The sequence below is a fragment of the Pelodiscus sinensis genome, chromosome 10, assembly GCF_049634645.1.
Source record: "Pelodiscus sinensis isolate JC-2024 chromosome 10, ASM4963464v1, whole genome shotgun sequence".
Taxonomy (NCBI): Eukaryota; Metazoa; Chordata; order Testudines; family Trionychidae; genus Pelodiscus; species Pelodiscus sinensis.
In genome coordinates, this window is record NC_134720.1 from 52826217 (window position 1) to 52853915 (window position 27699).

The 27699-nt window shown below is 50.9% G+C and overlaps 1 protein-coding gene across 13 annotated transcripts in view; it reads left to right on the forward strand.

The window, feature by feature from the left end:
• Window positions 1-27699, forward strand: part of TP63 (tumor protein p63) — a 185304-nt gene that overhangs the window by 127972 nt on the left and 29633 nt on the right. For all 13 annotated transcript variants that reach the window (XM_075938250.1, XM_075938253.1, XM_075938252.1 and 10 more), the window contains one exon: window positions 27076-27262. In XM_075938250.1, the coding sequence (XP_075794365.1) occupies window positions 27076-27262 (187 nt within the window). The remainder of the gene's footprint in view (window positions 1-27075; window positions 27263-27699) is intronic.

A 27699-nucleotide genomic window follows, 5' to 3' on the forward strand; every position in this document is an offset into this window, starting at 1 on the left:
AGCGTGTCGGACCCTCTAGGCTCTTGCAGCCGTGTGGCCACGGCAAGGCCCTGGTGCGTCCGCTGTGCTGGAGTGACGGCACGCACGTGTGTGCGCTCACTGACCTGCGAGGGGGGCTGAGAGCGCTGGGCTTGTTTAGCTTAGAAAAGAGAGGGGACGCTTGGTTCTCTGACCCCCTCCCGGGTAAGCCCTGCACCCACCCGCTGTGCATGCCACAGCCTCGCCTTGTACCTGAGCGCCGGCCCCTCGTTTCTTTCCCAAATTTAATCCCCCCCCCAATGGCAGGCTTGAAAAGGCCCCTTTTCTCTTGCGAGGGGGATTCCCTGTAGCGCGACTGGCCGAGTCCCTAGTGGAGCGTAGGCCCAGTGCTTGCGCTTGGCTCCGTGAGCAGCTCAAGTTGCGCAGCGGCAAACTGAACCTGCAGCCGGGGATGCTCCCTGCAGAAAATGAGCTTGCGGAGTCAAGGCGGCATTTTTTTTGCTAATTAGAGGATTAAACGGGCGGGGGGCTGGAGCCAGCTGTCAGCCTGCCACGGAAGGGAGCCTTTGATGGTGGAATCTGTCTAGAGATGAAATGCGTCGCGTTTTTAATAAAAAAAAAATGTGGCAACACTTTGGTTCTAGCTGGGTGCCCAAGAATAACTGGCCGTCTAACCCGGTGCAGCTAGCGTGCTGTGGTCCTTAGCTAGACTGGACGCAACCATCTTCTTGTTTCCTTGAGCTTCTCTCATGTGTTGGCACCCGCTGGAGGTCTCCAAAGCCCTTCGGATCAGGGACTGTGTGGAGTTTGTGAGGCCCCAAGCCTGTTTTGTTCCATAGCAGAGCTGCACTGATGTGCCTCTGGCTAGGGATGTAATACAATAACTGTTTAAACAGTTAACCAATAAACCTGAGCTTATCGGTTACAGTTAATGGTTACGCACAAGTGCCCACCCCCACTCCCAGGGAGCCAGCTGCTACTCTGTGCTGCAGGCCACAGCTGGCTCCCTGGGAGTGGGACACATGGCTTGGTGAAATGGTCCCCAGTTGCAATATGGACCATTGTGAAAGACCTAGACACAGGCTGTCCCACCGATAGTCTCTTGTCTGAATTGTGACCTATTCACTGCTCATCTGCACGTTATGGAGTCTTCGAGCTGCTGGGTTGGAAGGGACGTCAGGGAAGTCACCTAGTTTAGTCCCCCTGCTCTCGGGTAAAACCAAGGACACTTAGATCGTGCCTGACCCGTGATAGCCCAACCAGTTCTTAAAAACCTCCCGTGACGGCGGCTCTGAGGCCCAGAGTGTTAAGGCTTGGTCCATGTATTGCGATCCAATGAAGCTTTTGGTTTGCAGGGATGGGGGTTTGCACCAGCAATCTGCTTCAGAGAGTTTACCCCTCGTCCAGTGACCGTCACTGAACGACATGCCGTGTTCAGTGTTCCCTCTCCTTTTTTCCATCTGCGTGTGGATTTTTTTCCATCTGTGTGCAGAATAAAATTGTGTGTGCACTGAGGCATGTGCAAATGTGCACCACCGCTAGAACCAAAAAGCTTAGCTGTAGGGGCTCTGCCAATCAGCTGGGCTGCATCAGAATGTCTCTGGATGCTCAGGTCTCATGCATTTAGGACAGGAGCAGATTCCTTACGGGAACAGGAATCTGCAATGTCGGTAAAGGTGCATGCTGTGTTCTACGGAGGCGTGGCACCTTGCTCTGAAGCAGCGGGCATGAGCTGTGCAGAAGGTAGAATATTGAACGATAGGAGTAATTCTTTGGTCTGGTACGGCGACTTCACGTCGGCTTTGTTTATCCGCGTTCAGTTTGGGGCCTCTCTGTGCCAGGAAGATGTCAACAAATTGCTGGGAATACCGAGGAGAGCACAAAATGAAATTAAAATGCTGGAGGGATGCGATAACCATCCACAATGACAGTGCGCCTCCCTTCATTGGGATGTGGTTAATTGAGAAATCTGATTCAAAGGGTTCTTAGCAGGGAGTTGCTGCCTGCTCCCCTTCGTCGTTCAATGGTACGGTTGCTGCTCATTTGGGAAAGTGGTGCTGGTCTAAATGGGGTGATCCTGCCCAATTATGCACACCCTGGTCCAGCGAGCGCTTGCAACATGCACATGGAGCACTGCGGGGACTCGAGTTGTGCAGCAGTTTCCATCACCTCTCTGGTGGCTTTTCTTGGAAAGCAAACGTCAGGTCTGCAGTCATGGAAGTCTGCACCAGAAACCTGCTTCAGAGAACATAAGAACGGCCATGCTGGGTCAGACCAAAGGTCCATCCAGCCCAGTGTCCCATCTGCCCACAGTGGCCAATGCCAGGTGTCCCACAGGGAGTGAACAGAACAGGGAATGATCCAGCGATCTCTCTCCTGCCATCCATCTCCACCTTCTGACAGACAGAGGCTGGGGACACCATTCCTTACCCATCCTGGCTAATAGCCATTTATGGACTTAACCTCCATGAATGTATCTAGTTCTCTTTTAAACCCTGTTAAAGTCCTCGCCTTCACAACCTCTTCAGGCAAGGAGTTCCACAGATTAACTATGTGCTGTGTGAAGGACTTTCTTTTATGTGTGTGAAACCTGCTGCCCATTAGTTTCATTTGGTGGCCCCTAGTTCTTATATTATGGGAACAAGTAAATAACTTTTCCTTATTCACTTTCTCCACACCACTCATGATTTTATAGACCTCGATCATCTCCCCCCTCAGTCTCCTCTTTTCCAAGCTGAAAAGTCCCGGTCTCTTTAATCTCTCCTCATCTGGGATCCGTTCCAAACCCCTCATCATTTTAGTTGCCCTTCTCTGAACCTTTTTTAATGCCAATATATTTTCTATGAGATGAGGAGACCACATCTGTACTAAGCATTCCAGATGTGGGCGTGCCATGGATTTATATAAGGGCTATAAGCTATTCTCCATCTTATTCTCTATCCCTTTTTTAATGATTCCTAACATTGTTTGCTTTTTTGACCGCCACTGCACACTGCGTGGACGTCTTCAGAGAACTAGCCACAATGACTCCAAGATCTCTTTCCTGATTCGTTATAGCTAAATTAGCTCCCATCATATATGTATAGTTGGGGTTATTTTTTCCAATGTGCATTACTTTACGTTTATCCACATTACATTTCATTTGCCATTTTGTTGCCCAATCACTTAGTTTGGTGAGATCTTCTTGAAGCTCTTCACAATCTTAACTACCTTGAGCAGTTTAGTATCATCTGCAAACTTTGCCACCACACTGTTTACCCCTTTCTCCAGATCATTTATGAATAAGTTGAAAGGATTGGTTCTAGGACTGACCCTTGGGGGACACCACTAGTTACCCCTCTCCATTCTGAAAATTTACTATTTATTTCTACCCTTTGTTTCCTGTCTTTTAACCAGTTCTCAGTCCATGTCTTATCCCATGACAACTTAATTTACATAAGAGCCTTTGGTGAAGGACCTTGTCAAAGGCTTTCTGGAAATCTAAGTACTCTATATCTACTGGACCCCCCTTGTCCACATGCTTGTTGACCCCTTCAAAGAACTCTGACAGATTAGTGAGACATGATTTCCCTTTACAGAAACCATGTTGACTTTTGCCCAACAAATTATGTTGTTCTATGTGTCTGATCATTTTATTCTTTACTATTGTTTCAACTAATTTGTCCGGTACTGACGTTAGACTTATGGTCTGTAATTGCCGGGATCGCCTCTAGAGCCCTCTTTAAATATTGGGGTTACGTTAGCTATCTTCCAGTCATTGGGTACGGAAGCTGATTTAAAGGATAGGTTACAAACCATAGTTAATAGTTCTAGAGAGTTTAACACTCATCCAGTGAGGGTAACTGAAAAAGATCCTGTGATCAGTGTTCTCTCTTTTTTTCCCCATCCATGTGTGGAATAATTGTGTGCCCCGAGGCATGTGTGACTGTGCACCACCCGTCGAAACACAAACCTAGCTGTGGGCACTCTGCTCGTCAGCTGCGTGGCATCATGGTTTCTCCGGGGTGAATGATTTCAAGTGGTGAATGAATTTGGGGCTCTCCCTCTGTCAGTGCTCGGGAAAGGCACTGGCTGAATTGAGATGTGCCCAATCTCCCTGCAAACAGCCCCTTCGGACGTGTGAAGCAGCTGTAGGGAACCCAAGGGCCAGGGACGGGGTAGGCATCATGCGTTGGCTCAGGGAGACGAGGAGATGAATGTGCCACGGCCTAGGCAAAGCACGTTGGCTTTGAAGGAGTGACTTGGTGGCCGGCCCACCAGCTGGAGGGCAAGGGCGGGTGGAGAGAAGGTTACAAGCTGCGGGACGTGGTTCTTGATGGACGTGTTCTCCACTGTGCCCTGAAAGCTGAGGCCCCGGTGCAGCAGGGAACTCAAACGAGCGTGCAGCTAGATTCCCTCTGAAGTGCACAGGGCTGCTCCCATGTTTGGAGCGCTGCAGTTGCTTGCGTCCCTGGCTGAGTCGGGTCTTGGCTGAGAGTGCCGCTTCCAGAGAAACCACATCAGTGGACGCGAACGCCAGGGCTAGCATAGGCCGGGGTCCTGTGATGGGGGGAGGGGAGTCTTTGGTAAAATATGGTGGTCACGGTTATTCTCCGCATCCTACTCCTGGTCTCTCCCCACGTGTGTCCAGAGTTCTAGTGTGTCAATAATACTCCCGAGCGTTTCGCTTGGTCTCCTTCCAGGGGAATCTCAATTAGATCACAGCTGCATCGTGAACGTAATTTTCTCTAAATCAATTATTGCTTTCCTCAAACGCTGGGAGCTGTGGATGGCTCCCAGATAGATTACCATAGAGAATTTCTGGGTGTCTGGCTGGTGAGTCTTGCCCACATGCTTAGGGTTTAGCTGATTGCCATATTTGGGGTCGGGAAGGAATTTTCCTCCAGGGCAGATTGGCAGAGACCCTGGAGGTTTTTCGCCTTCCTCTGTAGCATGGGGCACAGATCACAGCTGGAGGATTCTCTGCATCTTGGGGTCTTCAAAGTATTTGAAGGCTTCAATATCTGAGATATAGGTGAGAGGATTATTCTAAGAGGGGTGGGTGAGATTCTGTGGCCTGCACTGTGCAGGGGGTCAGACTAGATGATCATAATGGTCCCTTGACCTTAAAGTCTATGAGTCTATGAGATTTCCCCCTCTAACTTCTCCCCCGCTATTGGTCAGGTTAATGAGCCCAGGAACGATTGGTGTCCTGGCAGAACGGGGGAGATCCAGTTTTGATGCCGTGAGCATATATCCAATTAGGCCTCCTCCCTTCTTGATTAGTTTAATTCTTGCTCCATTAGAATGACTGCCTTCCATAGTGGATCCTTTCCAGGGATCTCAAAGCCAGTTAGGAGCATTACGTCTCCCAAACCCCCGTGTGAGGGGAGTGGTGGACAGAAAAGGAAACTGAGGCGTGAATGATGTGCTCAGCTGAGTTGCACATTTGAATCTGTGGGTGAACCCAGGCTAGCACCCAAGAGAAGATGAGTCTTCTGCTCCTCTTCCTCTCTGGATCAGGTCATTCCTAGCCAGGATCGCAGTGTTGGCTCTTCCACTGACGTGGCTGGTGAAACACTCTGTAAGTAGCAGGGAGAGGAGAGAATTTGCATAGGCATAACCCTGGGAATCATGCATAATGGATCAGGAAATGGGACCGGCCCTGGCTGTTCTTAAGGAGAAAACTTGTTGCTACCTGTGCGGGGTTGAAAATGGATCCGAGTCCAACTCGGAAAATGCGGTGAAAACCCAGCGTCCCTCTGGCCGCGGAGTCGCGCGTCTCTGCTGTCAGAGCGAATAAAGGCCCATAAATCTGTGCTGAAATACGACCCCAGTGGAATGCGTCAGATTTACGGGGAGGAAGTCACTGCGCTCCAAGCAGGTGGGCGCGCTCGCCCGGGGCTGGCTGTTTCTGAAGTCAGAGCGAAGGACCGAGGTGCTCGTGTGTGTGTGTGTGTGTGTGTGTGTGTGTGTGTGTGTGTGTGTGCGTGTGCGCACTGCCCGCGAAATAGACCGGGGGAGACGTGATGCTACTTGTCAGGTATGCACCAGACAAGACTAGAGGCGCCGTGCTGTTTCAGGACTAGCGGGAGCTGAGTTGGGACTTGCCTCTGCTCCGTGGCCTGCAGCGTTTATGGAGAAATTGGGGACGCTGCTACTTGTGCCAAAGCTTTGCCTGATGGGAACGGCCCTCGTCTTCGTTTTTTGGAGGGAGGGGGGAAGCGTTTGAAGTGAGCAGGAAAAATGACTCACTTTAATTATGCCTTTTCCTGGCCCTGCCACTGCCTGGAGAGGCTGGTGGATTTAATTTTTCTTTTCTGTGTGATTAATTCTCTGGCTTATTAGAGCACAGAACTGGAGAGGAGTTTGCACATTGCCCCGAGGGGGATAAAGGGAACAAGAGAAGAGTAAATGGAGCAGGGAGGGAGGGGCCGGGGATCACAGAACCTTACCTACTGGGACGTGGATCCTTTGGCGCTAGCGAAACGTGAAATGGATTCGTTGGCTAGCTCGAGATCGGCGTTGGACGTAACCACCCATCAGCAAGAGCTGCCCCGGCCCAACACAGGTCCTGCTAGTGAGTGAAAGCAGTAGCTCTGTCAGCGAGGGGCGGGAGTGGTAGGCTGTAATCCTGTAGTGGACCAGCCACTAGAGGGCAGTAATGACACTTCCTCGGCATGTAACGTTGAGCTATGGGTGCAGTGACGCCTGGTGCTTAACCCTATCCTCGCTTAGGGTTGCCATCTTCCCAGTGGCGCACAGCCGAGAGCCCCGCCCCTTTTCCAAGGCTCCGCCCTCTGCTTGCACCCTCCCCCCACCCTCCGTCGCTCTTTAGTCTCCACTCTCACTTTGCCTTCACCGGTCCGGGGCTGAAGGGGGTGGGGGTCCTGTTGAGGCTATGAGCTCTGGGGTGGGGTCAGGGATGAGGTGTTTGGGGGGGCAGGAGGAGGCTCTGGGCTGGGACTGAGGTGTTTGGAGTGGGGGGGGAGGTGCAGGCTCATGGGTATGGCTGGGGATGAGGGACTTGAGGTGCAAGAGGGGAGGCCACGCCAGGGCGTGGGGTTGAGATGTAGGGGAGGGGAGAGGGCTCTGGCTGTGCAGGTTCTGGGGTGCAGCCGGGGCTGAGGGATTTGGGGTGCAAGAGAGGGCTCTGGGGTGGAGGGTTGGGGTACAGATCCCGACAGCACTTACCGTGGCTCCTAGGAAACAGCTGCCAGATCCTGTGGCCCCTAGGCACAGGCCCCACCCACCACAGCGCCCATTGGTCGTGTTTCCCGGCCAATGGGAGCTGCAGAGCCAGCTATCGGGGTGGGAGCAACAGTGCTGCCCAGTCCCTGCCCGCCCCACAACCGGGAGCCACCAGGACCTGGCAACTGCTTCCTGGGGAGCCTGGAGCCAGGGCAGGTAGGCCCTGCATCCACCTCAGGTCCCCGCTGTGCCACTGACTGGACTTTTAATGGCCTCGTGCTTACCGTGCAGCAGCTCTCAGGCCCAGCTCCCCGCTCCGGCCGTTACGACCAGGTCCATGGGGCCACAGCACGGCGCGGGTTAGGCCTCGTGCAGTTGGGTGCAGAAAGCTGCTTTCTCAAATTGCGTTGCTCTGCCCCAGTTGTGGGCTGTACCCTGGCTTGGCCGTGATCTGTTCTCAACCGTGGACAGCCCGGAGGTGGGACCGCTGCCGACCAGCCGTGCTAGGTGTGGGAGCTCGGCTGTAACTGTCAACCCTTCCGACTGCCCTGCCGTGCGGCGTAGGGGTGTGACGGCGGTGACACGCCTCTGCAGGACTGGCCTTGCCTTTGGGAATCTTGCCAAAGCAAGATGGCGTCTCATGACCACGGGGACAACCTGGGGTTTTAGTCACCCGGTCTCTCTCCCTCGCCGTGGGAATAGAAAGCACGTTAGTGATCTTTTACGAACACTAATCCTCACCGCTTCCTGGGAGGTAGGTGAACACAGTCCATAGACAGGGCGGCTGCAATGAGTGTCCAAGGCAGGCTTAGAGTGAGTGGCTTTTCGGGGGAGATGGAAGGAGAAAGGAGGGAACAATAAGATGAAATTTTGAAGAAATGTCTCCCATTACATTCCTGATTCATTGTGTTCTGCTCAGACCGCTGGATCGGGGGCTTAGTGCCAAGACGTCAGTGAGACCGTGTGGTTCAGCTCCTGGCACTCACCCAGAGCTCACGCCAGCATGGCAGGGGTCTGCCAGGCTCAGTCTGTACCTCTGACTTCTCTGCAGGGGGTTTCAAATAAGCACGTGGATGGATGTGGTCCTGTAGCACCATTTTGTTGCCCAGTCACTTAGTTTGGTGGGATCTTTTTGAAGCTCTTCAGTCTGTTTTGGTCTTAACTATTTTGAGCAGTTTGCTATCCTTTGCAAATTTTGCCACCTCACTGTTTACCCCTTTCTTCAGAACATTTATAAATTAGTTGAATAGAATTGGTCCCTGTAATGACCCTTGGGGGACCCCACTAGTTACCTCTCTCCGTTCTGAAAACCGACCATTTATGCCTACCCTTTGTTTCCTGTCTTTTAACCAGTTATCAGTCCATGAAAGGACCTTCCTTTTTATCCTATGGCAACTTACTTTACTTAAGAGCCTTTGGTGAGGGATCTTGTCAAAGGCTTTCTGGAAATCTAAATACACTATATCCACTGGATCCCCCTTGTCCACATGTTTGTTGATCCCCTCAAAGAACTCTAGTAGACTAGTAAGGCATGATTTCCCTTTACAGAAATTGTTGACTTTTCCCCCAACAAATTATGTTCATCCATGTGTCTGACAATTGTATCGTTTACTGTAGTTTCAACTAATTTGCCTGGTACTTATGTTAGACTTACGAGTCTGTAATTGCCAGGATCACCTCTGCCTCCCTTTTAAAATATTGGCGTCACATTAGCTATTTTCCAATTATTAGGGACAGAAGCGGATTTAAAAGTTAGGTTACAAAGCACAGTTAATAGTTCCGCAATTTCATATTTGAGTTCTTTTAGAACTCTTGGGTGAATGCCATCTGGACTTGTTACTGTGAAGTTTATCAATTTGTTCCAAAAGCTCCTCTAAAGACACCTCAATTTGGGACAATTCCTCAGATATGCCACCTAAAAAGAATGGCTCAGGTCTGGGAATCTTCCCAGTATCCTCAGCCATGAAGACCAAAGCAAAGAATTCATTCAGCTTCTCTTCTATGACTTAATCATCTTTGAGTGCTCCTTTAGCATCTCGATCGTCCAAAGGCCTCACTGATTGTTTGGCAGACTTCCTGATGTACTTAAAAACATTTTGCTATTACTTTTGGAGTTTTTCGCTAGATGTTCTTCAAACTCCTTTTTGTCTTGTCTTATAGTTTTATGCTTAATTTGACAGAGTTTATGCTCCTTTCTATTTTTCTCATTAGGATTTAAACGATGCCTTTTTATCTCACTGCTTCTTTTACTTGGTTGTTAAGCCACGGTGGTACTTTTTTGGTTCTCTTACTGTGTTTTTTTTTAATTTGGAGTATACATTTAAGTTGGGCCTCTATTATGGTGTCTTTAAAAAGTTTCCATGCAGCTTGCAGGGATTTTACGTTTGTCACTGTACCTTTTAATTTCTGTTTAACTAACCTCCTCATTTTCATTCAGAATTTCCCCTTTCTGAAATTAAATGCCAGTGTTGGGCTGCTGAGGTTTTTTTCCCACCATGGGGATGTTAAATGGTATTACATTATGGGGACTATTTCCAAGCAATCCAGTTGTATTTACCTCTTGGACCAGATCCTGCGCTCCAGTTAGGACCAAATCAAGAATAGCCTCCCTCTCCCCTTGTGGGTTCCAAAACGAGCTGCTCCAAGAAGCAGTCATTTCAGGTATCAAGAAATTTCATCTCTGTATCCTGTCCTTAGGTGACCTGTACCCACTCAATATGGGGATAGTTGAAATCCCCCACTATTACTGAGTTATTTCTTTTGATAACCTCTCTGATCTCCCTTAACATTTCATAGTCACTGTCACTGTCCTGATCAGGTGGTCGATAATATATCCCTACTGCTATATTCTTATTATGTGAGATGGAATTACTATCCATAGAGATTCTTTGGAACATTTGGATTCACTTAAGATTTTTACTTCATTTGATTCTACATTTCCTTTCATGTATAGTGCCACGTCCCCACCAGCACGACCTGTTCTGTCCTTTCAATAGATTTTGTACCCTGGTATGACTGTGTCCCATTGATTGTCCTCATTCCACCAGGTTTCTGTGATGCTTCTTATATCAATATCCTCCATTAATACGAGGCATTCTAGTTCATCCCTCTTATTATTTAGTCTTCTAGCATTTGTGTATAAGCACTTTAAAAATGTGTCACTATTTGTCTGTCTGCCATTTCCCAAACTTAGACTTTTTCGTTTTTCTCATATGATCTGACCCATACTTTATCATCTTCCGTCCTCTCCTCCTGCCTAGCTCAGAGAATCCCTATTAATAGACTCTCCCCTAAGAGATGTCTCTGTCCGATCCACGTGCTCCTCCGCACCCATCGGCTTTCCCCCAGCCTTAGTTTAAAAACAGCTCTACGACCTTTTTAATGTTAATTGCCAGCAGTCTGGTTCCATCTTGCTTCAGGCGGAACCCATCCTTCCTGTCTAGGCTCCCTCTTCCCCAAAAGTTTCCCCAGTTCCTAATAAATCTAAACCCCTCCTCTCTGCACCATCATCTCCGTGCATAGTGGATGTGAAATAGTGTGTGGAAAGACTCTGTGTGCTGCGGTTTTCCTTCCAGCTATTTCTGGCTGCCACTCATGCCCAGCGATTGAGAGTGGCTTTGCGTTTCACTTTCTCAATTTGTCAGCCTAATGGAAAACTCACTTTTGTACCTTTTTTAAGGGGGAGTGGCAGGAAACAGTCGCCCAGAAGTGTAGTGTCAGGTCACTCAGACAGCATTCCCCGAGGCTGGATGGATGGTGGAGATGAACTGGCACGCTGCAGCCTGCCCGGACAACTCCACCCGGCGTGATCGAGATCGGGGGGAAGGAGGGGGAAATAGGAAGCAAACTGTCATCTTCAGCTGTGCTTTAGAGGATTATGGATCGTCTCTCCTCTCTCGCCTGGACTCGGCGCTGATGGGGAGACAATGTGAGGTAGCATCTTGTGCCCGGCTTACAGAAGAGCCGGAACAAAACCATTTTGGAGTGCAGGATTTTGAGAAGCTCACATTCTGTGCTGCTTCTCTGCCGCGCAACTGGGAGAGCCAGGTCGCACCCGCATGCGTGTGCCGGGGAGCGGGGCAGCTCTTCCTGCACCTCTTGGCTAGCTTTGACCCCCGATTCCACTTTCTCCGAAGTCCAGCCTCTTCCCTTGCTTTCAGTTATGCCGAGGGGCTGCTGCCTGCCGAATGCAGTGGTCCTCACGCTGGCCACTTAGGAGGAGCAACCAGACAACCGGACGGACAGACTCTCTCAGCTATCTAGTAGATTGGAGAGACAGTCTAGCAGCAAAAAAGGTCCAATGTGATCCAGTGGCCAGGAGTGGAAGCTTGCCCAATTCAGACAGGAAATAGTCTCCCCTTGTGATCATCAGAGTGATTAGCCACTGGACTAGTTCCCAAGGGGGGTTGTGGTGGATTCTCTATCCTTGGCAATGTTTTATGTCCAGATTGGATCGGATTTTGGTCTGAAACGTGGGTCTAGAAACTCCTTGGGGTGAGTTGTCTGGCTGGTGCTATCCAGGCACTCCGCCCAGTTGTGCACCGTCGCCCCCCTGCTGGCCTGGCAATCGAAGAGTATGTGAAAAAACGAGTCTCCCCCATGCTAAGCCATGATACAGAGCTGGCCACCGTGTCAGAACCCAGAGCAGCATTCTGCTAAGGCGCTGGTGCCCCGCATGCTTCGCCTGCCCTATCAGCTGGGTCACGCTCAGGGACGTCCTTAGGATTTCATAGCATCCTAGGGCGGGAAGAGATTCGGGGTCATCGAGTCCAGCCCCCTGCCCAAAGAAGGACCAACCCAACTCAATCAGCCCAGCCAGGGCTTGGTCAAGCTGGGACTTCAAAACCTCTCGGTATGGAGATTCCACCCCCTCCCTAGGGAACCCATCTCAGTGTTTCCCCACCCGCCTAGGGAAATTAATTTTTCCTACTATCCCACCCATTTATGGGGCCCTATGCCCGATAGCGGCTGGGGGTGATGGGGGGAGATGATTTTTACAGGTGTGATTTTATAATCTTCGGAACACATAAGTGAGATATTTTAAAAGCAAATTATAAACTAAGTTCCTGTATGTAGACGAATACAGTAAATTCCGAAATTGACAGTATATATGTGGGGTCGGCAAATGCCTGGTAAATGGGTTCAATACAGCTCAAATGGCTCTTTCACAGGGTCGGTGCTCTGCTCATAGCTCTGGCAGGCTTTCACTTTTAAGTTAGCTAGATCCTCTCTGGAGGAAGCAGAGCCACAGAACAGGTATAGGAAGAGGTGGGTGGATGGACATTAAGACTCAGTGATGCCCCAAATTTTCACGCAGCGCAGAGTTAGCCTGTGGAACTCCTTGCTAGAGGATGTTGTGAAAGCCAGGACTTTAATGAGGCTCAAAAAAGAGCTAGATAAATTCCTGAAGGTTAGGTCCATCAATGGCTATTAGCCTGGATGGGTAGGAATGGTGTCCCTCGCCTCTGTTTGTCAGAGGCTGGCAATAGGTAATAGGGAATGGTTGACTTGATGATTCCCTGTTCTGGGGCACCTGGTGATGGCCACTGTCAGAAGACAGGATATTGCGCTCGATGGATCTTTGCTCTGACCCAGTGTGGCTGTTCTTATGTAGTTGCCCTATGCAACTGCAGATTCTGTATAAGGGTAAGGATGGCCCTGGTCACGCTGGTACGTGGGGCAGCCGAATGGGAATTCAAAAGGCAGTTGGTATGTTGCGATCCAGAGGTGCTCATTGCACATGGCAGACGGAATTGACGAAATCACAGCTGCCTGGAACGTAGAACATATCCGCTGCTCTACCTTCCAGTTGCACCCTAAGGTTGAGTGTTGCGCGGGCACTCTTGTAAGGTCGCTAGTTCCTATTTCAGTAGGATTTGGGGCCAGACTCCCACGGGCTCCTGGGGGAATGATCGGCTCAGTATGCCGGTGTCAATAGATTGGCCTGGCTTTTGATCCTGCGGGATTAGGAGCGATGAATGAAGCATCGTGCCATGCTCAGTATTAATTTCACTCTCCCGGTTATGCAGAAGTGGGCCTGAAATGAACAGGAAGCTCACGAGTGTTAATGGGGAACGGCTGGTGTGAGCCAAACATGTTCCTAAATCAGGGAGGTGGGAGGAAACTGGTCATTTGGATTGGCTGCAGGCGGCTCCGAGCAGTTGAACCGCAAATTGGGTTTTACTTTTCACTGTCTGTGCGCTGTGCACCTTGCTTGGCTGTAGCCAGATGAGAGGATGACAGATTCCCTTGGGTCTGCAGTCTGTTTCCCTTCCAGCGTTGCATTAGCACATGGAGATTCCTGGGCACTTGGAAAGTCGCCTCCGGCTATGTGGAGACTTGTTCTGACAGCCCCTGGCTCGTGGCTCCCTGTTGACCTGACCTTGTCTGTAAGGTAACAGGAGAAATCTGCATAGGGCTTAGGGAGGTGACTGGTTAACCGGTAAACCTCACCCTTAATGGGTAGGCTTACTTGTTCTGGTTAACCAGTGGGGCACCTCCAGCCCTGCAGGGGGCGCTCCAGCACAGCTGGAGAAGCCTGTTCCTACCCCCATTAAATGGAATGTTAACCGGTTAACGGAATCGGTTACCCAATTAAAGGGGTTTTTACATCCCTACCCTGCACTGAGCTCCGTGCAGGCTGACACTTGCACCAGTGCAAAGCTACACAGATGTCTGTGGGATTGTCCAAGATGAGTTAACCCTTGTTCGGATTCAAGGACTGAAGGGCTACGTCCAGACTGGCATGATTTTCCGGAAATGCTTTTAACGGAAAAGTTTTTCCATTAAAAGCATTTTCGGAAAAGAGCGTCTAGATTGGCAGGACGCTTTTCTGCAAAAAAGCCCCGATCGCCATTTTCACTATCGGGGCTTTTTTGCGGAAAACAAATCTCTGCTGTCTACACTGGCCCTTTTGCGCAAAAGTTTTTCAGAAAAAGACTTTTGCCCGAACGGGAGCAGCATAGTATTTCCGCAAAAGCACTGACAGTCTTACATGAGATCGTCAGTGCTTTTGCGGAAATTCAAGCGGCCAAGTGTAGACAGCTGGCAAGTTTTTTCGGCAAAAGCAGATGATTTTGCAGAAAAACTTGCCAGTCTAGACACAGCCAAGATGTTTTCAGTTGGGAGACGGAGGCTCTAACATAAACCCTGTTTATTTAAAAAAAATAAAATAAAAAAAAATCCTGGCTAGCCATCATTTAAGGATGATTTAGTCTGACTTCCTGTCTAATCCTGGCCAGAGAATTTCACCCTGCGATTCCTGCATCCAGCCCACACCTTTGTGAGTGAGCTAGAGAGTAATTTTCAGAAAACTTTGTACGTTGGAGGTTAATCCAGTGGCTGAGTCCTCTTCACACCGCTGTGGGCCAGAAGTTAGTTAATGCAGTGTTTTAGTTAGTACGGTGTGTGCAGTTATGCATGGAAGAGTGTGTTCGAGTATTGTTTTGAGTAACGTCGGATCGGCTGCTGCAGTCAATGGGTATCTTGTCTTCATAGGCCGGACTGGTCCATTGTATTCAGCCTCAGTTCCTGGAGGATCCTTTCTTCTGCGTGCATTTTCCCATACATTGTTCTTTAGACACTGGTTGTGCACAAAATGCATTACATTCTTTCCAGCCTCAAAGGAGAATGTGGTATTTACTCCAAAGAGCCTGCAATTAAAAATTCAGAGCCAGACAACATAGGGAAAATGGCTCCAACGTACAAGCAGAATCATCAGAATGAGGGTAGATTAAGGGTTTATGATAAGTTGAGTGGTGGCATGAAGTTTTTTGTTTGTTTTAAAAGTTTATAAAATAATTCCACAAAGGAGATAGAAATGCATTAATGAATAGGTAACTTCGGAGGGTTTTTTGTTTAAATTATTTATGGTTTTCCCTAGCAATCATAACTTTGCATTACTATGTTTGGGCAGTGAGACCTTTACTGAATGCTGTCGTGAAAATGTTTACACAATTATGCTTAGTGTATGTTTCAGGCTTTCTTCCCTGAAGTTTGTGAAGTCACATGTTTCCACATTTCCATGTGGCAGCAGATGTTTACCAAAATGAAATTTTGCAGTAAAAATGTTCAAAAGCGGGCTTCTTTTTGCTAGAAAATAGAACCCTTTGATATAATCCATGGTGCACCCACATCTTGAATACTGTGTACAGATGTGGTCACCTCATCTCAAAAAAGATAGATTGGTATCAGCAAAGGTTCAGAAAAGGGCGACAAAAATGATGAGGGGTTTGGAACGGGTCCCACATGGAGAGATTAAAAAGATTTGGACTTCTCTTAGAAAAGAGGAGACTAAGGAGGGGGCGGGGGGATATGATAGAGGTCTATACAGTCATGACTGGCATGGGAAAAGTGAATAAGGAGAAGTTATTCCCACTAGGGGTCACCAAATGAAATGACTAGGTAGCAGGTTTAAAATAAACAAAAGGAAGTTTTTCTTCACGCAGCGCACAGTGCAACCTGTGGAACTCCTTGCCAGAGGATATTGTGAAGACAAGGACTTTAACAGGGTTCAAAAAAGAGCTAGATAGATTCATGGAGGTTAGGTCCATCAATGGCTGTTAGCCAGGATGGGTAGGAATGGTGACCCTTGCCTCTGTTTGTCTGGAAATGGATGACAGGATAGCGAGCACATGATGAATCCCTGTTGTGTTCCCTCCCTCTGGGGCTTCTGGTATTGGCCACTGTGGGCAGACAGGACACTGGGCTAGATGGACCTTTGGGCTGACCCAGTCTGGCTGTTTTTATGTCTTCCTTTAATTAAAAACGAAGCCCGTTCTCAAGCCAACTTGGTAGAAATTTCTCAGGCTTTTGATGAAATCTGACCTTGTTCATTAAGTTGACAGGAAATGTCAAAATCTCCAATGTTAGATTTTTGAATTTGATTGCAGATATTTATTAAACTCTAAAATGGCAGAATTCAGTTCCTCTCATCCCTCTCTTTATTGACACATCCAAGCATGTGAGTATGGCTGCAGCCGATCTATTGTGTCCCGATTTTCAAAAGCTTTAAAGAGCTTAAAGTTAGGACGCTCAAACTGTGTGTAGACACCTAAAGAAGTGACCTGATTTTTTTTTTCTTCCAAAATCAGGAGCACCAGACAGCTACCATCAACTTCAGTTTTGTTTGGAAATGTTTCTGCTCTTCAGGTGTCCGTGTCCCCTAGACAGTCCGTGGCTACGTCTAGACTAGCATGATTTTCCGGAAATGCTTTTAACGGAAAAGTTTTCTGTTAAAAGCTTTTTCGGAAAAGCGCATCTAGATTGGCAAGACACTTTTCCGCAAAAGCACTTTTGCGGAAAAGCGTCTGTGCCAATCTAGTCGCGCTTTTCCGCAAAAAAGCCCCGATCGCCGTTTTCGCGATCGGGGCTTTTTTGCGGGAAAACAAATCTCATCTGTCTACACTGGCCCTTTTGCGCAAAAGTTTTTCGGAAAAAGACTTTTGCCCGAATGGGAGCAGCATAGTATTTCCGCAAAAACACTGACGATCTTACATGAGATCATCAGTGCCTCTGCGGAAATTCAAGCGGCCAGTGTAGACAGCTGGCAAGTTTTTCCAGAAAAGCGGCTGCTTTTCCGGAAAAAGTGGCCAGTCTAGACACAGCCTTTGTGTTTTCTTTGCTTCCTGCACCAGCCCGTGTTGGTTTGGGATGAGTGTGTTGGGGAAGGGGGGCACAGAGCAGGTATTGCATACATAGGAAGACTAAGGGGATGGAATTGTATTCAATGCCAGGAGGAATAGCAGCTAAACATATATGATGGGGTCCGTTCTCTGTGCCGAGGATGGGGGGGGGGGAGAGTGCTTTCCACAGCACTAGAGGTTAATCGCTTTGCCTTTCCCTTTCCCTCTCTCCCGACTTCCATATTCCATTGCTACTGATTCCAAGCCCTGGTCCTATGGGAATGAATGTATAGAGTCAAGGACAGTAGCACGTGGCTTGGGGCGAGAGGGCTGCTGCTGGGTATGGCCAAGTCTTGACATGTGGCGGCAGCGACTCTATTAAACGTCCGATGTTTTCACTCGTGCCGTTACGGAGAGCAGAGCGCCCTGCTGAGTGTGTTAAGTAATCATTCACTTGTGTCAATTCAGCACCCCGTCGCGGAGACGGGACGTTTCAGTGGGCTGGGAACGTGCATAGCTAGGGGAGTGATCGGTGCCCCCCTCATGGCAGCTGGCTCGCCAGTAGGTTTTCCCGCCACCCTGGGTACCACTCAGACCTGCAGTCTCTCAGAATGGGGAGCCTCTTCGAAGGACGCGGGCCTCATTGTTTGTTCTGGAGGTACCCTGCTGGTTTTTCGCTTTCCGGGTTGCCTCTGTGAAGAAGCTGGGAGGTGAAATAGTAAAACCCCAGCAGCTCCAAAGCGTCAGGGGAAAGGGTTAGGTGATCCCGCAGAGGGGGTGGAGGGAACCCAACACACCCATCTCCCTTGTGAATTCGTGCCTAGAGGCTACATTTCTCCATTCCCCTCCGCCTCCTCCCCGCCACCCCTCCCCAGCCCCGTTTACCTAAGCAGGCCGGCGTGTGTGTGTGTGTGTGTGTGTGCTGGTAAAGCTTCCAAGGTGCAGCAGCTGCCATTGGAGTCCAGTCCAGCGTTAAGAGCATTTCGTGCTGTCGTGCCCCGAGGGAACAAAGAATTACTGACACATTCCTCCATTCTTCTCCCTGTGGTTTGCAGTGTAAACGCTCCCCATCTCTCTCCGGCGGCTGCCTTCTCCCCCCCGCACCGAGCCCCCTTCCCCGGTTGTAGGCAGCGCAGCTCGGAGGCCCACCTGCCTGATGTCAACATCTCACTAGGCGCGGCCGGGAGAGGAATGTGCCGCTCCCAGCCCGGTTCAGGTAATTAATCCCCGCAACTGACAGGTGGCAACAGGCGGCCTTTGGCTGCGGCTCTTGGGGGAAAAGCGCTCGGAGGAAGGATTTTAACAGCACGTCAGCGTAATTCGTATGTGTCTGGCAACCAGCAGTCTGCATGGGGGGCGGGAGACCCTCCATCCTGGGCGTCACAGTGTAGCTGAACTGCAGAGTTCAGAGACCTCCTACCTCACCAAGCCAGGAGTGGGCGGGGGGGGGGGGGGGGGTCGCTATGTTCACGTAGACTCTGCAGCTGCCTGTGTAGGGAATACAGCTGTGTACAGGCTCTGCTCAGTGTCTTATGCTGCACACATTGAGGGGCAAAGGAGGATCATGTGGTGGTGGTGGGACTCTCGCGCCTCAGTTTCCCCATAGGGAAATGAGGGCGATGTGTATCTCCTTTGCAAGTACAGGTTGAACCTCTCTGGTTTGGCAACATCCCCCAAGAGCCCCATCTTGAGGCAGTGGCGTCCCAGTGGCCCGGGGCAGTCCCAGGGCGGTGGAGTCCTGGCAGCTCTGGCCCTGGGGCAGGCCCCGGAGCCTGGCGATCTGCTGACAGACCTCAGGAGAGCCCGGAGTCTGTCAAGGGGGCTGACCTCTCCTGGTCCGGCAAACTCCCTCCTCCTGCACCGGTCAGGTCCCGAGGGGGTGTGGCCAGGCAGGTCCAACCGGTATGTTGTCAAGTTTCCTTCAGCAAGGTCCGCAAAACATGCGGGGTGCCAGGGGCCCCGTCCAGTGAAGAGCCGCACCTCCAAAAGCGCCGTATTGTTGGTTTGCGTGTCCCCTCGCCCCTCAGTGGGATGTTCTCCGGTGTGCTGTGTGCAGGACAGATGGCCATTACCAGTTGCTTTTGGCTGCAGCGTTTTGAATGCAGCCGGCGTGTCCATGAGCAGGAAGGACGGGTGTAGTAGAAGACTCGGCTTGGAGAACCGACCTGGCTTTCTGCAGCTCTTTCCATACCCAAAACATCAACAACATTGGCAGCGGAGTCAAGGATCTCGGAGTTTATTGGGCTGATCTTGCGGCAATACCGAGTGGGAATTCTTACGGGAAACCCACCGTGACTTGGTACTGCGCACTCTTTCTTGGATTAAAAATCTAGACCAGTAGGAGATTAACCCGGCAGGCGCTCCTTAACTGGCGGAGACGTCTTCAGCATGTAAACGTAAACAGGGAACTCTCCCTGCCGGGAAGTGTTTCTAATGGGGGCTGCAGGGATGGGCTCTTGCCCCAAGTTGTTTAGCCATCACCTGGAAGAAAACCTAATATCATCACTACTCAAGCTTGTAGCTGACGGGAAAAGGTAAATAATGAAGAGGGCAGGTGAGCGACATGGGAAGAGGCTGGGCCCAAGGAAACTCTGTTTTAATACAGCCTCATGGAAATATGCACATGGAGGAACCAAGACTGTTGGCTGTACTTAAAGAATGGGGGGACTCTCTCTTGGGCAGCAGTCACTGAAAGGATGGGGCGGGGGGCTTGGATAATCAATGGAACATAGACTCATAGACTTTAAGGTCAGAAGGAACCATTCTGATCATCTAGTCTGACCCCCTGCACAGTGCAGGCCACAGAATCTCACCCACCCCTCCTAGAATACTCCTCTCACCTAGATCTCAGATATTGAAGCCTTCAAATACTTTGAAGACCCCAAGATGCAGAGAATCCTCCAGCTGTGATCTGTGCCCCATGCTACAGAGGAAGGCGAAAAACCTCCAGGGCCTCTGCCAATCTGCCCTGGAGGAAAATTCCTTCCCAACCCCAAATATGGCGATCAGCTAAACCCTGAGCATGTGGGCAAGACTCACCAGCCAGACACCCAGAAAGTTCTCTATAGTAACTCCTATCATCCCTCCATTGACCTATTTCCCACTGAAAATGAATGGTCAATTAGTTACCAAGATCATGTTATCTCATCAACATGAGCTTCAGAGGGCTAGGCGAGTTAGTCTGTAACTGGAAAAACTTAAACCGCGAATAGTCCGGCAGCACCTCAGAGACTAACAAACCATGTAGCTGGGATCAGGAGCGTTTGTGGGCACAGCCCCCTTTGAATTCCCGGTGTGTCACTCATGGAAGGAGCAGATGGGCTCCCCGGATGCATGAACGAACTCAGGAGTAGAGGTGTAACTTTACCGGCGGGTTTGGCACTGGGGTGATACCTGCTTGAAGGCGGTGTCCGCTTTCTGAGCATACGGACCCCTTTGAATCTATTACCATTTCGTGGACCCCCATTGGAGAAAAGGAAAGAAAAAGAAGAGAGATGTGGGCCTGATCCTTATTTTTAAACTTTCCGCAGATTCCCTTCAGTACCAGCGTGGACCAGCATCAGTCCGTGGCCCACAAGTTGGGAACCACTGGATTTGAGGGCTAGAAAACCTGCCCTAGAGCTCCAAAAGCTCAATCTGTTTAGCTTAACGAAGAGAAGGTTCAGGAGTGACTGACTCACAAGGCACCAGATATTTAATCATGGGCTCTTCAGTGTAGCAGACAATAGCACAGCGCGTGGCTGGAAAGCAGCAGCTAGACCGATTCCGACGGGAAGGAAGGTGTAAGTTAACAGGATCGTTATCCATTGGGCCAATTGATCAAGAACTCTGGTGGCTTCTCCATCCCGGGCCACTTTAAAATCAAGACCGGGTGCTTTTCTCAACCACCTGGTTGAGGCTCTTTTAGGAGGGAAGGTCTCTGCTAGATGAGATGGTCACAGTGGTCCCTTCTGGCCTTGGAATCTCCCAATCAGGGTAGCCTCCCGGGAATTTTGCTGCATCAGAATTCAGCCGGAGGCGTTCAGCACTCCACGTGACTCGTATTGCGCAAACAGAGCCGTTCCCTCCCTGAGACCCTGCCTTTGCCGAGCTGAAAACGCTTCACTCAAGAGCGGAAAGGTTTTCCTTTAAGCCTTTTGTTTACCCACCCTAAGGAGAAGGGGTCTTGTTGAGAAATCAGACAGGTGTCGGCGGATGGGAGCTGGCATGTGTCCGCATTGTGATACTGAATTACCCGCGGGCATGCCAAGAGCGTGTAATACAGTCTGTCTGCTCGGGCAGGTGGTGAGGGCATGGCTGAAGTCATTGGAATGTTTTTCTTTTCCTTTAAAACGTATTATTAGTCAAAGAGCAGAACTTACTGTTGTTTTTAGCCATCACCGAGTCTGCTTATTGGGATGTGGCACACCGTGCTTGAACCCCTACGAAAAGGCAAGGCCGAGTTATCTTTTTGTCTCGCTCAGCTGAGACTGCATAGCTGGGCAGTCTCCCTACTGCGCTTGTTTTAAGTAACTGTCTGCTCCATGTGGCCAATAGAACTTCTCCCTGGCTTATTCAAGATTAGCTCGGGGGGCTGCAGTGTTGATTCAGCTCTTGTACCTTTTCATGGAGACGAAAAGTTGTTGTTTCAAAATGACAAACCGGTTCACTGAGCAAAGCCAACTTACGGTTTTCTGCACATCATGCCCTTTGGATGACATAATCCAAAGGAACCAAGCTGCTGATCTTGTAAAGTATCGGACCCAGTGGGTCCAAATTTGCCCGAATTTCCCCTTATTGAAACCACGATGCTGATTTCTTCCCCAAAACAGGGCAAGTGAGGATGACGCGTTGAGACTCACTTAACTTTCTGGTGTTTCTGCCAGTTCCAGTTGAAAAAGATTTCAGAAGGAGAATCCTGCCAGGTTTTCTGGCCCCCCTCTCGGCCTGTGCTGGATTGTCCGTGGCTGGGCACGTTCTGGCCCACTCTCGTTGGCAGATGATTCCCCTAGAAAATACAGCTCATTGGAACAAAATTTTCAGTCTAGATATTTCCTTCGTTGATTTCGATGCCCGTTGCTCAGCGTCACCTCTTTGTATTAGCCCAGAAAATAGCTTCACTGCCTCCTGTTGACACTCTCCTGATATTTGCGGACCTGCACCCTCTTCGTTGTCACTGAGACGAGCTCGGCATACTAAGTTCTTTCCTCCTCATCTAGTCCCAGCACCGCCCTGTCCCTAGGACGGAGCAGGGCGGCCGCATCAGGCCTCGTGTTCTGGGAGGCCCCGTGGTGACCACCCCAACCGTCCTATGGACAGGAAGGACCGGGGCATTACGGGGACCTGCTGCAGCGGTGGCAGCAGGGGTCGCGTGCCCCACGTGGCCTGCTCCCCCCCCTTGCGCCAGTCTCTCCCCGCTCACTGCCCGCAGCTGCTGAGAAGCCGTGGGAAGCAGAGGGCCCCGCCCGTGGAGAGGCAGGGCAAGGCGCGGCAGAGTGGAGCAGGCTGCAGGGTCGCTCCAGCTCCTGCAACCCACAGCCTGAGCCCCCATAGTCTCCTAGGCTGCGTTGCTTTGAGGAAGGGGGTCAGGGACAGGGCAGAGCAGGGGAGGGGAGGTCGCCCCGCACACCCCTCGGGGCGGCCCTGCTGGGACCCATCTGGTAACCTTTGTGGACCATCGGTGACCTCTCGCCGAATTGTGTCTCGTGTGCCTGCAGCGAGTGCACCGTTTCCGTGGCCGCCTCAGTGGTATTTCACCCCTGTACCGCAGCCTGGAGTGGTGCGGTTGCATGGCGGATACCTCAGAAGAGTGTGGCTTTGGTCATCTGTTGCCACGCCTCGTGCCTCCCGCACCTGAGGGGTGACTGGCCATCCCGCTCCTCGGAAGAAGCTTCCCAAGAGGTCTCCTTTCCCCACCCTAAATGCGCCCCTCTTCTGCCTCTGCCCAAAGAGCTCCCGGGTTCCCACCAACTCCAACCTCTCACCAGATAGTTCATCTCTCCGTATTGCATGGACACAGATAGTACCCCTGGCCTGACCCGAAGTCACCGCAAACCAGCTGTTCCCATCTGCGGTGCCAGTAGATAGTTAGGACTCAAATTACGAACGACCATGAAGGGTTTGGCAGGAACAGAACCCCAAGGCCTTTTTATGTATTGTCTGACAGCAGGTACTTTATGGACAGATTCACACTGAGCTTACGTGACCGGGGTGTCTCAGCAGAGGCTTGGCCTGAAAGGGCTTTGAATATTGTGGCTTGGTTGGGATTCCCAGAATTTTATCCCTGGTGCAGCCCTGACAGGGTTTGAACCACGGGCCGGTCAGGGGCAGGAACGGTCTTTAGCTTGCCTGTCCCCTCGTCTTCCAGGGCCTCTTGCCTGACTGCCGAGGGTATTGCTCCTAGCCCCTCTTTCTGGGGCTCTGGCGATGCCTCAAGGGAAGAACTGAGGAGTAGAATCCACAGCCGGAGCTGCCTGTGGTGTACGAAGTGTCACGCCCGGCCCAGTCCTGTGATGTGCTAACTCCAGCCTGCGTCTGGTGAGAACAGGCTCCCGATTCTCCAATATCGCCGTTCAAAGGGGGCCGCGCCTCTCCCAAGAGGAGTGGGGATTTTTATTCCAAGTTCCCCTCCCTTGTTCCAGTAAATGAGACCCAGGACTCCAGGCCACCCACTAGCCGTGGTCCCCCAGGCTAGGGTGTTCTCGCCAGCGGCCAAGTTTCACAAGGGGAAGTTAAATTTGGTCGTCTTAATCATTCCCCCTGCAGTGTTGTTCGGTTGCAATATTCTTCCGTTTTATCCTGAATCAGAGTGTTCAAAACTTGCCGTGTTTTTTCCTGGCATTGGCAGCGTCTCCTAGACCAGGAAATCTCAATCTTCGTGGCTCCATGATCCCTTTTGGGGAAGAAAAATGACTTCCTGACCCCAAGAGGGGGACCAAACCCCTGAGCCTGTCCGAGCTAGTCTACACCGGGGGGGGGAGGGGGAAGAGGGACAAAATGGAAGCCCCCACCTGCCCCACTGAGGGCTGAACCCATCAGGTTTTGGCTCCACCGTGGGTGGTGGAATTTGTGTTTTGGCCTCAGGCCCCAGCAAGTCGAAGCTAGCCCTGGCAGCGCCATAAAAATGAGGTCACGACCCTCTTCGGGGTCATGAGCCCACAGTTTGAGAACCGCTGCCTTAGACCAAAGGGATGCCGCTTTACATACTAGGGATATAAATGGCTAACCGGTAAACCTCACCCTTAACCTCGGGCCCATCACAGGCAGGGGCTGTCCCGCCAGCCAGCCAAAGCGGCCCCTGTCCATGGCAGGCCCAGCCTGACCCCTCTGCCCCCCGCCACAGATCACACGCTGGCTGCCAGCCCCGCTCTTCTCTAAGCTTTGTACTAGGATTCTTAGCAGTTCCACGGTTACGTTTTTAAAAGACTTTTTACATCGCTACTACATGCTGGGTGGAAAGAGCTGTGTAACGGCTGTGCTTTTTCAAGATCTCAGTCTGCAAAAACAGCAGGCACGCCGAGGACCTGACTTGAAAGGTCCTGCTAGTAATATGTGTTACCTATGGCGCCTTGTTTGTACCTACTCCAGATCGGTTGACGTTCTTCCACTCGCCGCACACCTACAGACCTCTAGTATGTTTTCCCCCCTACAGCATGTGTGTTGTCCTTCCTCTTGAACCATGCAGGGCTGCACGTGTTTTCGAAGCTGCTTAAGGGATTTGGACACTTAGTGTTAAATTGGACATACAATCCACGAGGTAGCTCTGTCGATCTTCGCAACTTAGTTTGACTCGGTATGTTCTGAGCCGCAGTGCACAGTGACCACAGCCCTGCACAGAATAAAACACTGTTGCTCAACTTCCTTAGCGTTCCTTGAAGTGTGGATGGGCTGGCATTTTGCAAAAAGCTTCCTTTCTTGCAACTCTGGTCGCATGTAGACTAAAATGCTAGTGAATTAACTGTGCGAGGAATTACTTTTTAATAGAAAAAGAATAAATACGAAATTACAGGTTAAAAAGAAGCCTTTGATAAGTGGCTGTCTAGATTTGTGTTTCGCAACCTGCTTTTTTTTTTTTTTTTAAATTGTTTGGCACGTTCACCGTTTCCGCAGGCTGGGTAAATCCTTTGTGTTTAATCTCTAGCCTGCAGGCACATAAAACCAGATTGCATAACTTTGTCTTTCACCTTTTAGAAAATTTGAGAACTTAAAACATTTGCAGCACCTCGCCTGTAATGGTGTCAAACTCCCAGGTAAGGGGATGGCCTTAAGTCACTCCCCCTTCGCCCCCCAGTTCTTCTGACTCTGGTTTCCTTGTGTATTGCCGCGAGTAACCTTTGAAACAGACATAATCCCCCGAATAGCAGTCGCTAATCCCTTTGCTGCCACATGACCAGCCACCCACCGGTACGGGAGCCAGATTGTCCTGTACCAGCAGGATGTGATGGCCAGCTGGCTTGGGTAACCTGTACGTACCTGTTGGTGCCTTGTTTGAACAGTTGGGAACAGGTAGATGGGCTGTTGCTGTTGAAGACCTTTTAAAGAAAACAGCCACTCTGAGGCTTTTGCTCACATTCCACGATAAGCAGTGACGAGAAACCAGCGGAAGGGCTGTGGTTAAAGCGGTGAGAGAGGCAATTCTGTGCTTCGCCAGTTCCAAAGGCTGGAAGGAATCGTTGCGGTCATGCCGTCCGACCTCCTGCATAACACGGGGCAGAGAACGGCCATGAAATAACTCCTGTTGGAACCAGAGCATTTCTTGACAGAAATAATCAGAATAAAACAAATGCTAAAAATGAGCCGTCCTGGGGCAAATTAGAGACTAACAAAAATGTAGAGAGAGTGGTCCACTTTGGTGGGCAAAACCCACTTCTTCAGATGAGCTTGAGTGAAAAAGGGTGGTTGTGTTTTTTTTCCCCCACTCAAGCTCATGACACACACACACACCCCCTCCCACCCCCCCCCACACCCTTCCCTACACCTCTCTCTCTCTCTATTCTCTAAGGTGCCCCAGGACTACCTGTTTTTAAAGTTACAGACTAACAGGGCTACCCCTCCGAGACTTCTGAATATCTCTGTGCATCATGAAAAGAAAAGGTCTCCAGAACAGAGTGTGAGCTGTTGACTGACTCGATACTTGGATTCAAATTACTTTGGGGCAGGGGGAAGGAGGAGATTGGGGGTATCTGTGAAGGTATTCCATGTAGTAGAGACCTTCGCGGGGGAGACTCCAGAGAGAGGGTTTAGGCTCTGATCTAAATAAGCATCTAAGAACTTGCTTAAATCCATTGCTGTTTGTGGGGTTCACGTGTACTTCGCTGAAGCGGGAAGCCAATGGGACGTCAGCATGCGCAGCTGAGCGGGGTCCTTTCGGAGGCAGGAACTCGGCTGGGAGGGGGAATGTAAAAGGTATCGTTTGTAACGAATGTAGCCAGGGACCGATGTGTTCTTCGTTCACGTGCCGCTTGCTTTCAGGGGAGGGCGTTGGCCTTTACTGAGGAGGGCCATGTCATGGACTCTGCCCAGGGTCTGTTCTGGGCTTTGCTGGTGACTCGTGCTCTCTCTTTTGGGCGTTGCTTCGCTTTTCTAGGCCTTGTCCCCCTGCACGTAAAAAGCTGCCTTTCTTCTCTGCGGCCAGGCGTCCTTAGTGCTTTGAGAGTCGCGTTGCCATGGAGATGCTCCGTCGTTAGCAGGCCCCTGAGAGACGCGCATAGTGCACAGATGATACGGAATAAATAAGTTGGGATGAGCCCCACCCCCGCAGGTCAAACGGGAATCTCGTTTTGCCCACCGAGTTGCCGATGAGGGTGGGGCCGAGATTTCATTTCAGACCCCTCTCCAGGACGGGAAGCCGAATTGCAAAATGCGGTGACCTTTCAGAGCCGCATGCTGGGCGGTTTTCACGTGGCTCACGGCACTTCAGATGCAGGCTCGCGAGAATGGGGCCATCAGCATTGCTTTGCTTGGTGGGGGGGGCGGAGGGGTGAGGGGCGTAGGTGGCGGGTTCGAGGGGTCCCTGAAAGGCCACCTCCAGCTGACATAGCTGTAAAATGGGTGGAGAGAGGCCACCATTGGATGTGACAGCGTGACATTTGACCACCGTCGCTCAGCGAGCCGTTGGCTCCAGGCAGTTCTGAATTGACACTAGCGTATAAGAGCCATGGGACGTAAATACATCGAGTGGGCCCGCTGGCCACGCAGAGTCGCAAACTCAGTAGCCCCTCCGTGGCCGTGGCTCGTGGGCTCGGGAATTCTCCAGCGTGGGTTCTCACCCCGCCCCTCCCAGCTGCAACGCCGCGCTCAGTTTCTTCTCTCCCGTCCCGTCTAGTACTCGACCGAGCTGAAGAAGCTGTACTGCCAGATCGCCAAGACCTGCCCCATCCAGGTCAAAGTGATGACCCCGCCGCCGCAGGGCGCCATTATCCGCGCCATGCCCGTCTACAAGAAAGCGGAGCACGTCACCGAGGTGGTCAAACGTTGCCCGAATCACGAGCTGAGCCGGGAGTTCAACGAGGGTAAGGCCGGCGCACGCCCGGGGCGGCACACCCCATGCATAGCGACGCAGCCCGGAGCAGTGGGGCTAAAATAAACGCCACGGCTGCCTGTGCTGAATCAGCAGCTGACCCTGCGCCAAGCTGGCTCAGCCAGCCTCATCCCCGGCCTTCCCCTCCAAACGTATCCCTCCCCCCTTCCTCCACCACCACGCAGCTGTTCTACTCAGGAATGGTCTTGGGTGCTACTGGGAAAGGGATCGGGTGACAGGATGCAATATCATCTTGTGTCCTTAATCCGCGTGGCTCAGAGCGCGGGATGTTTGTCCCTCGGCGGGTAACGCCAGATGCCAGCTTTGCGCTTAGACCGTCTTCCCGTTCACCGGCCGTTATCAGGTCGGAATCAATGTCTTGGCACCTTCTGCTTTCTTCTTTTTACGTCTTGGTCCTGCTGCGGTTCG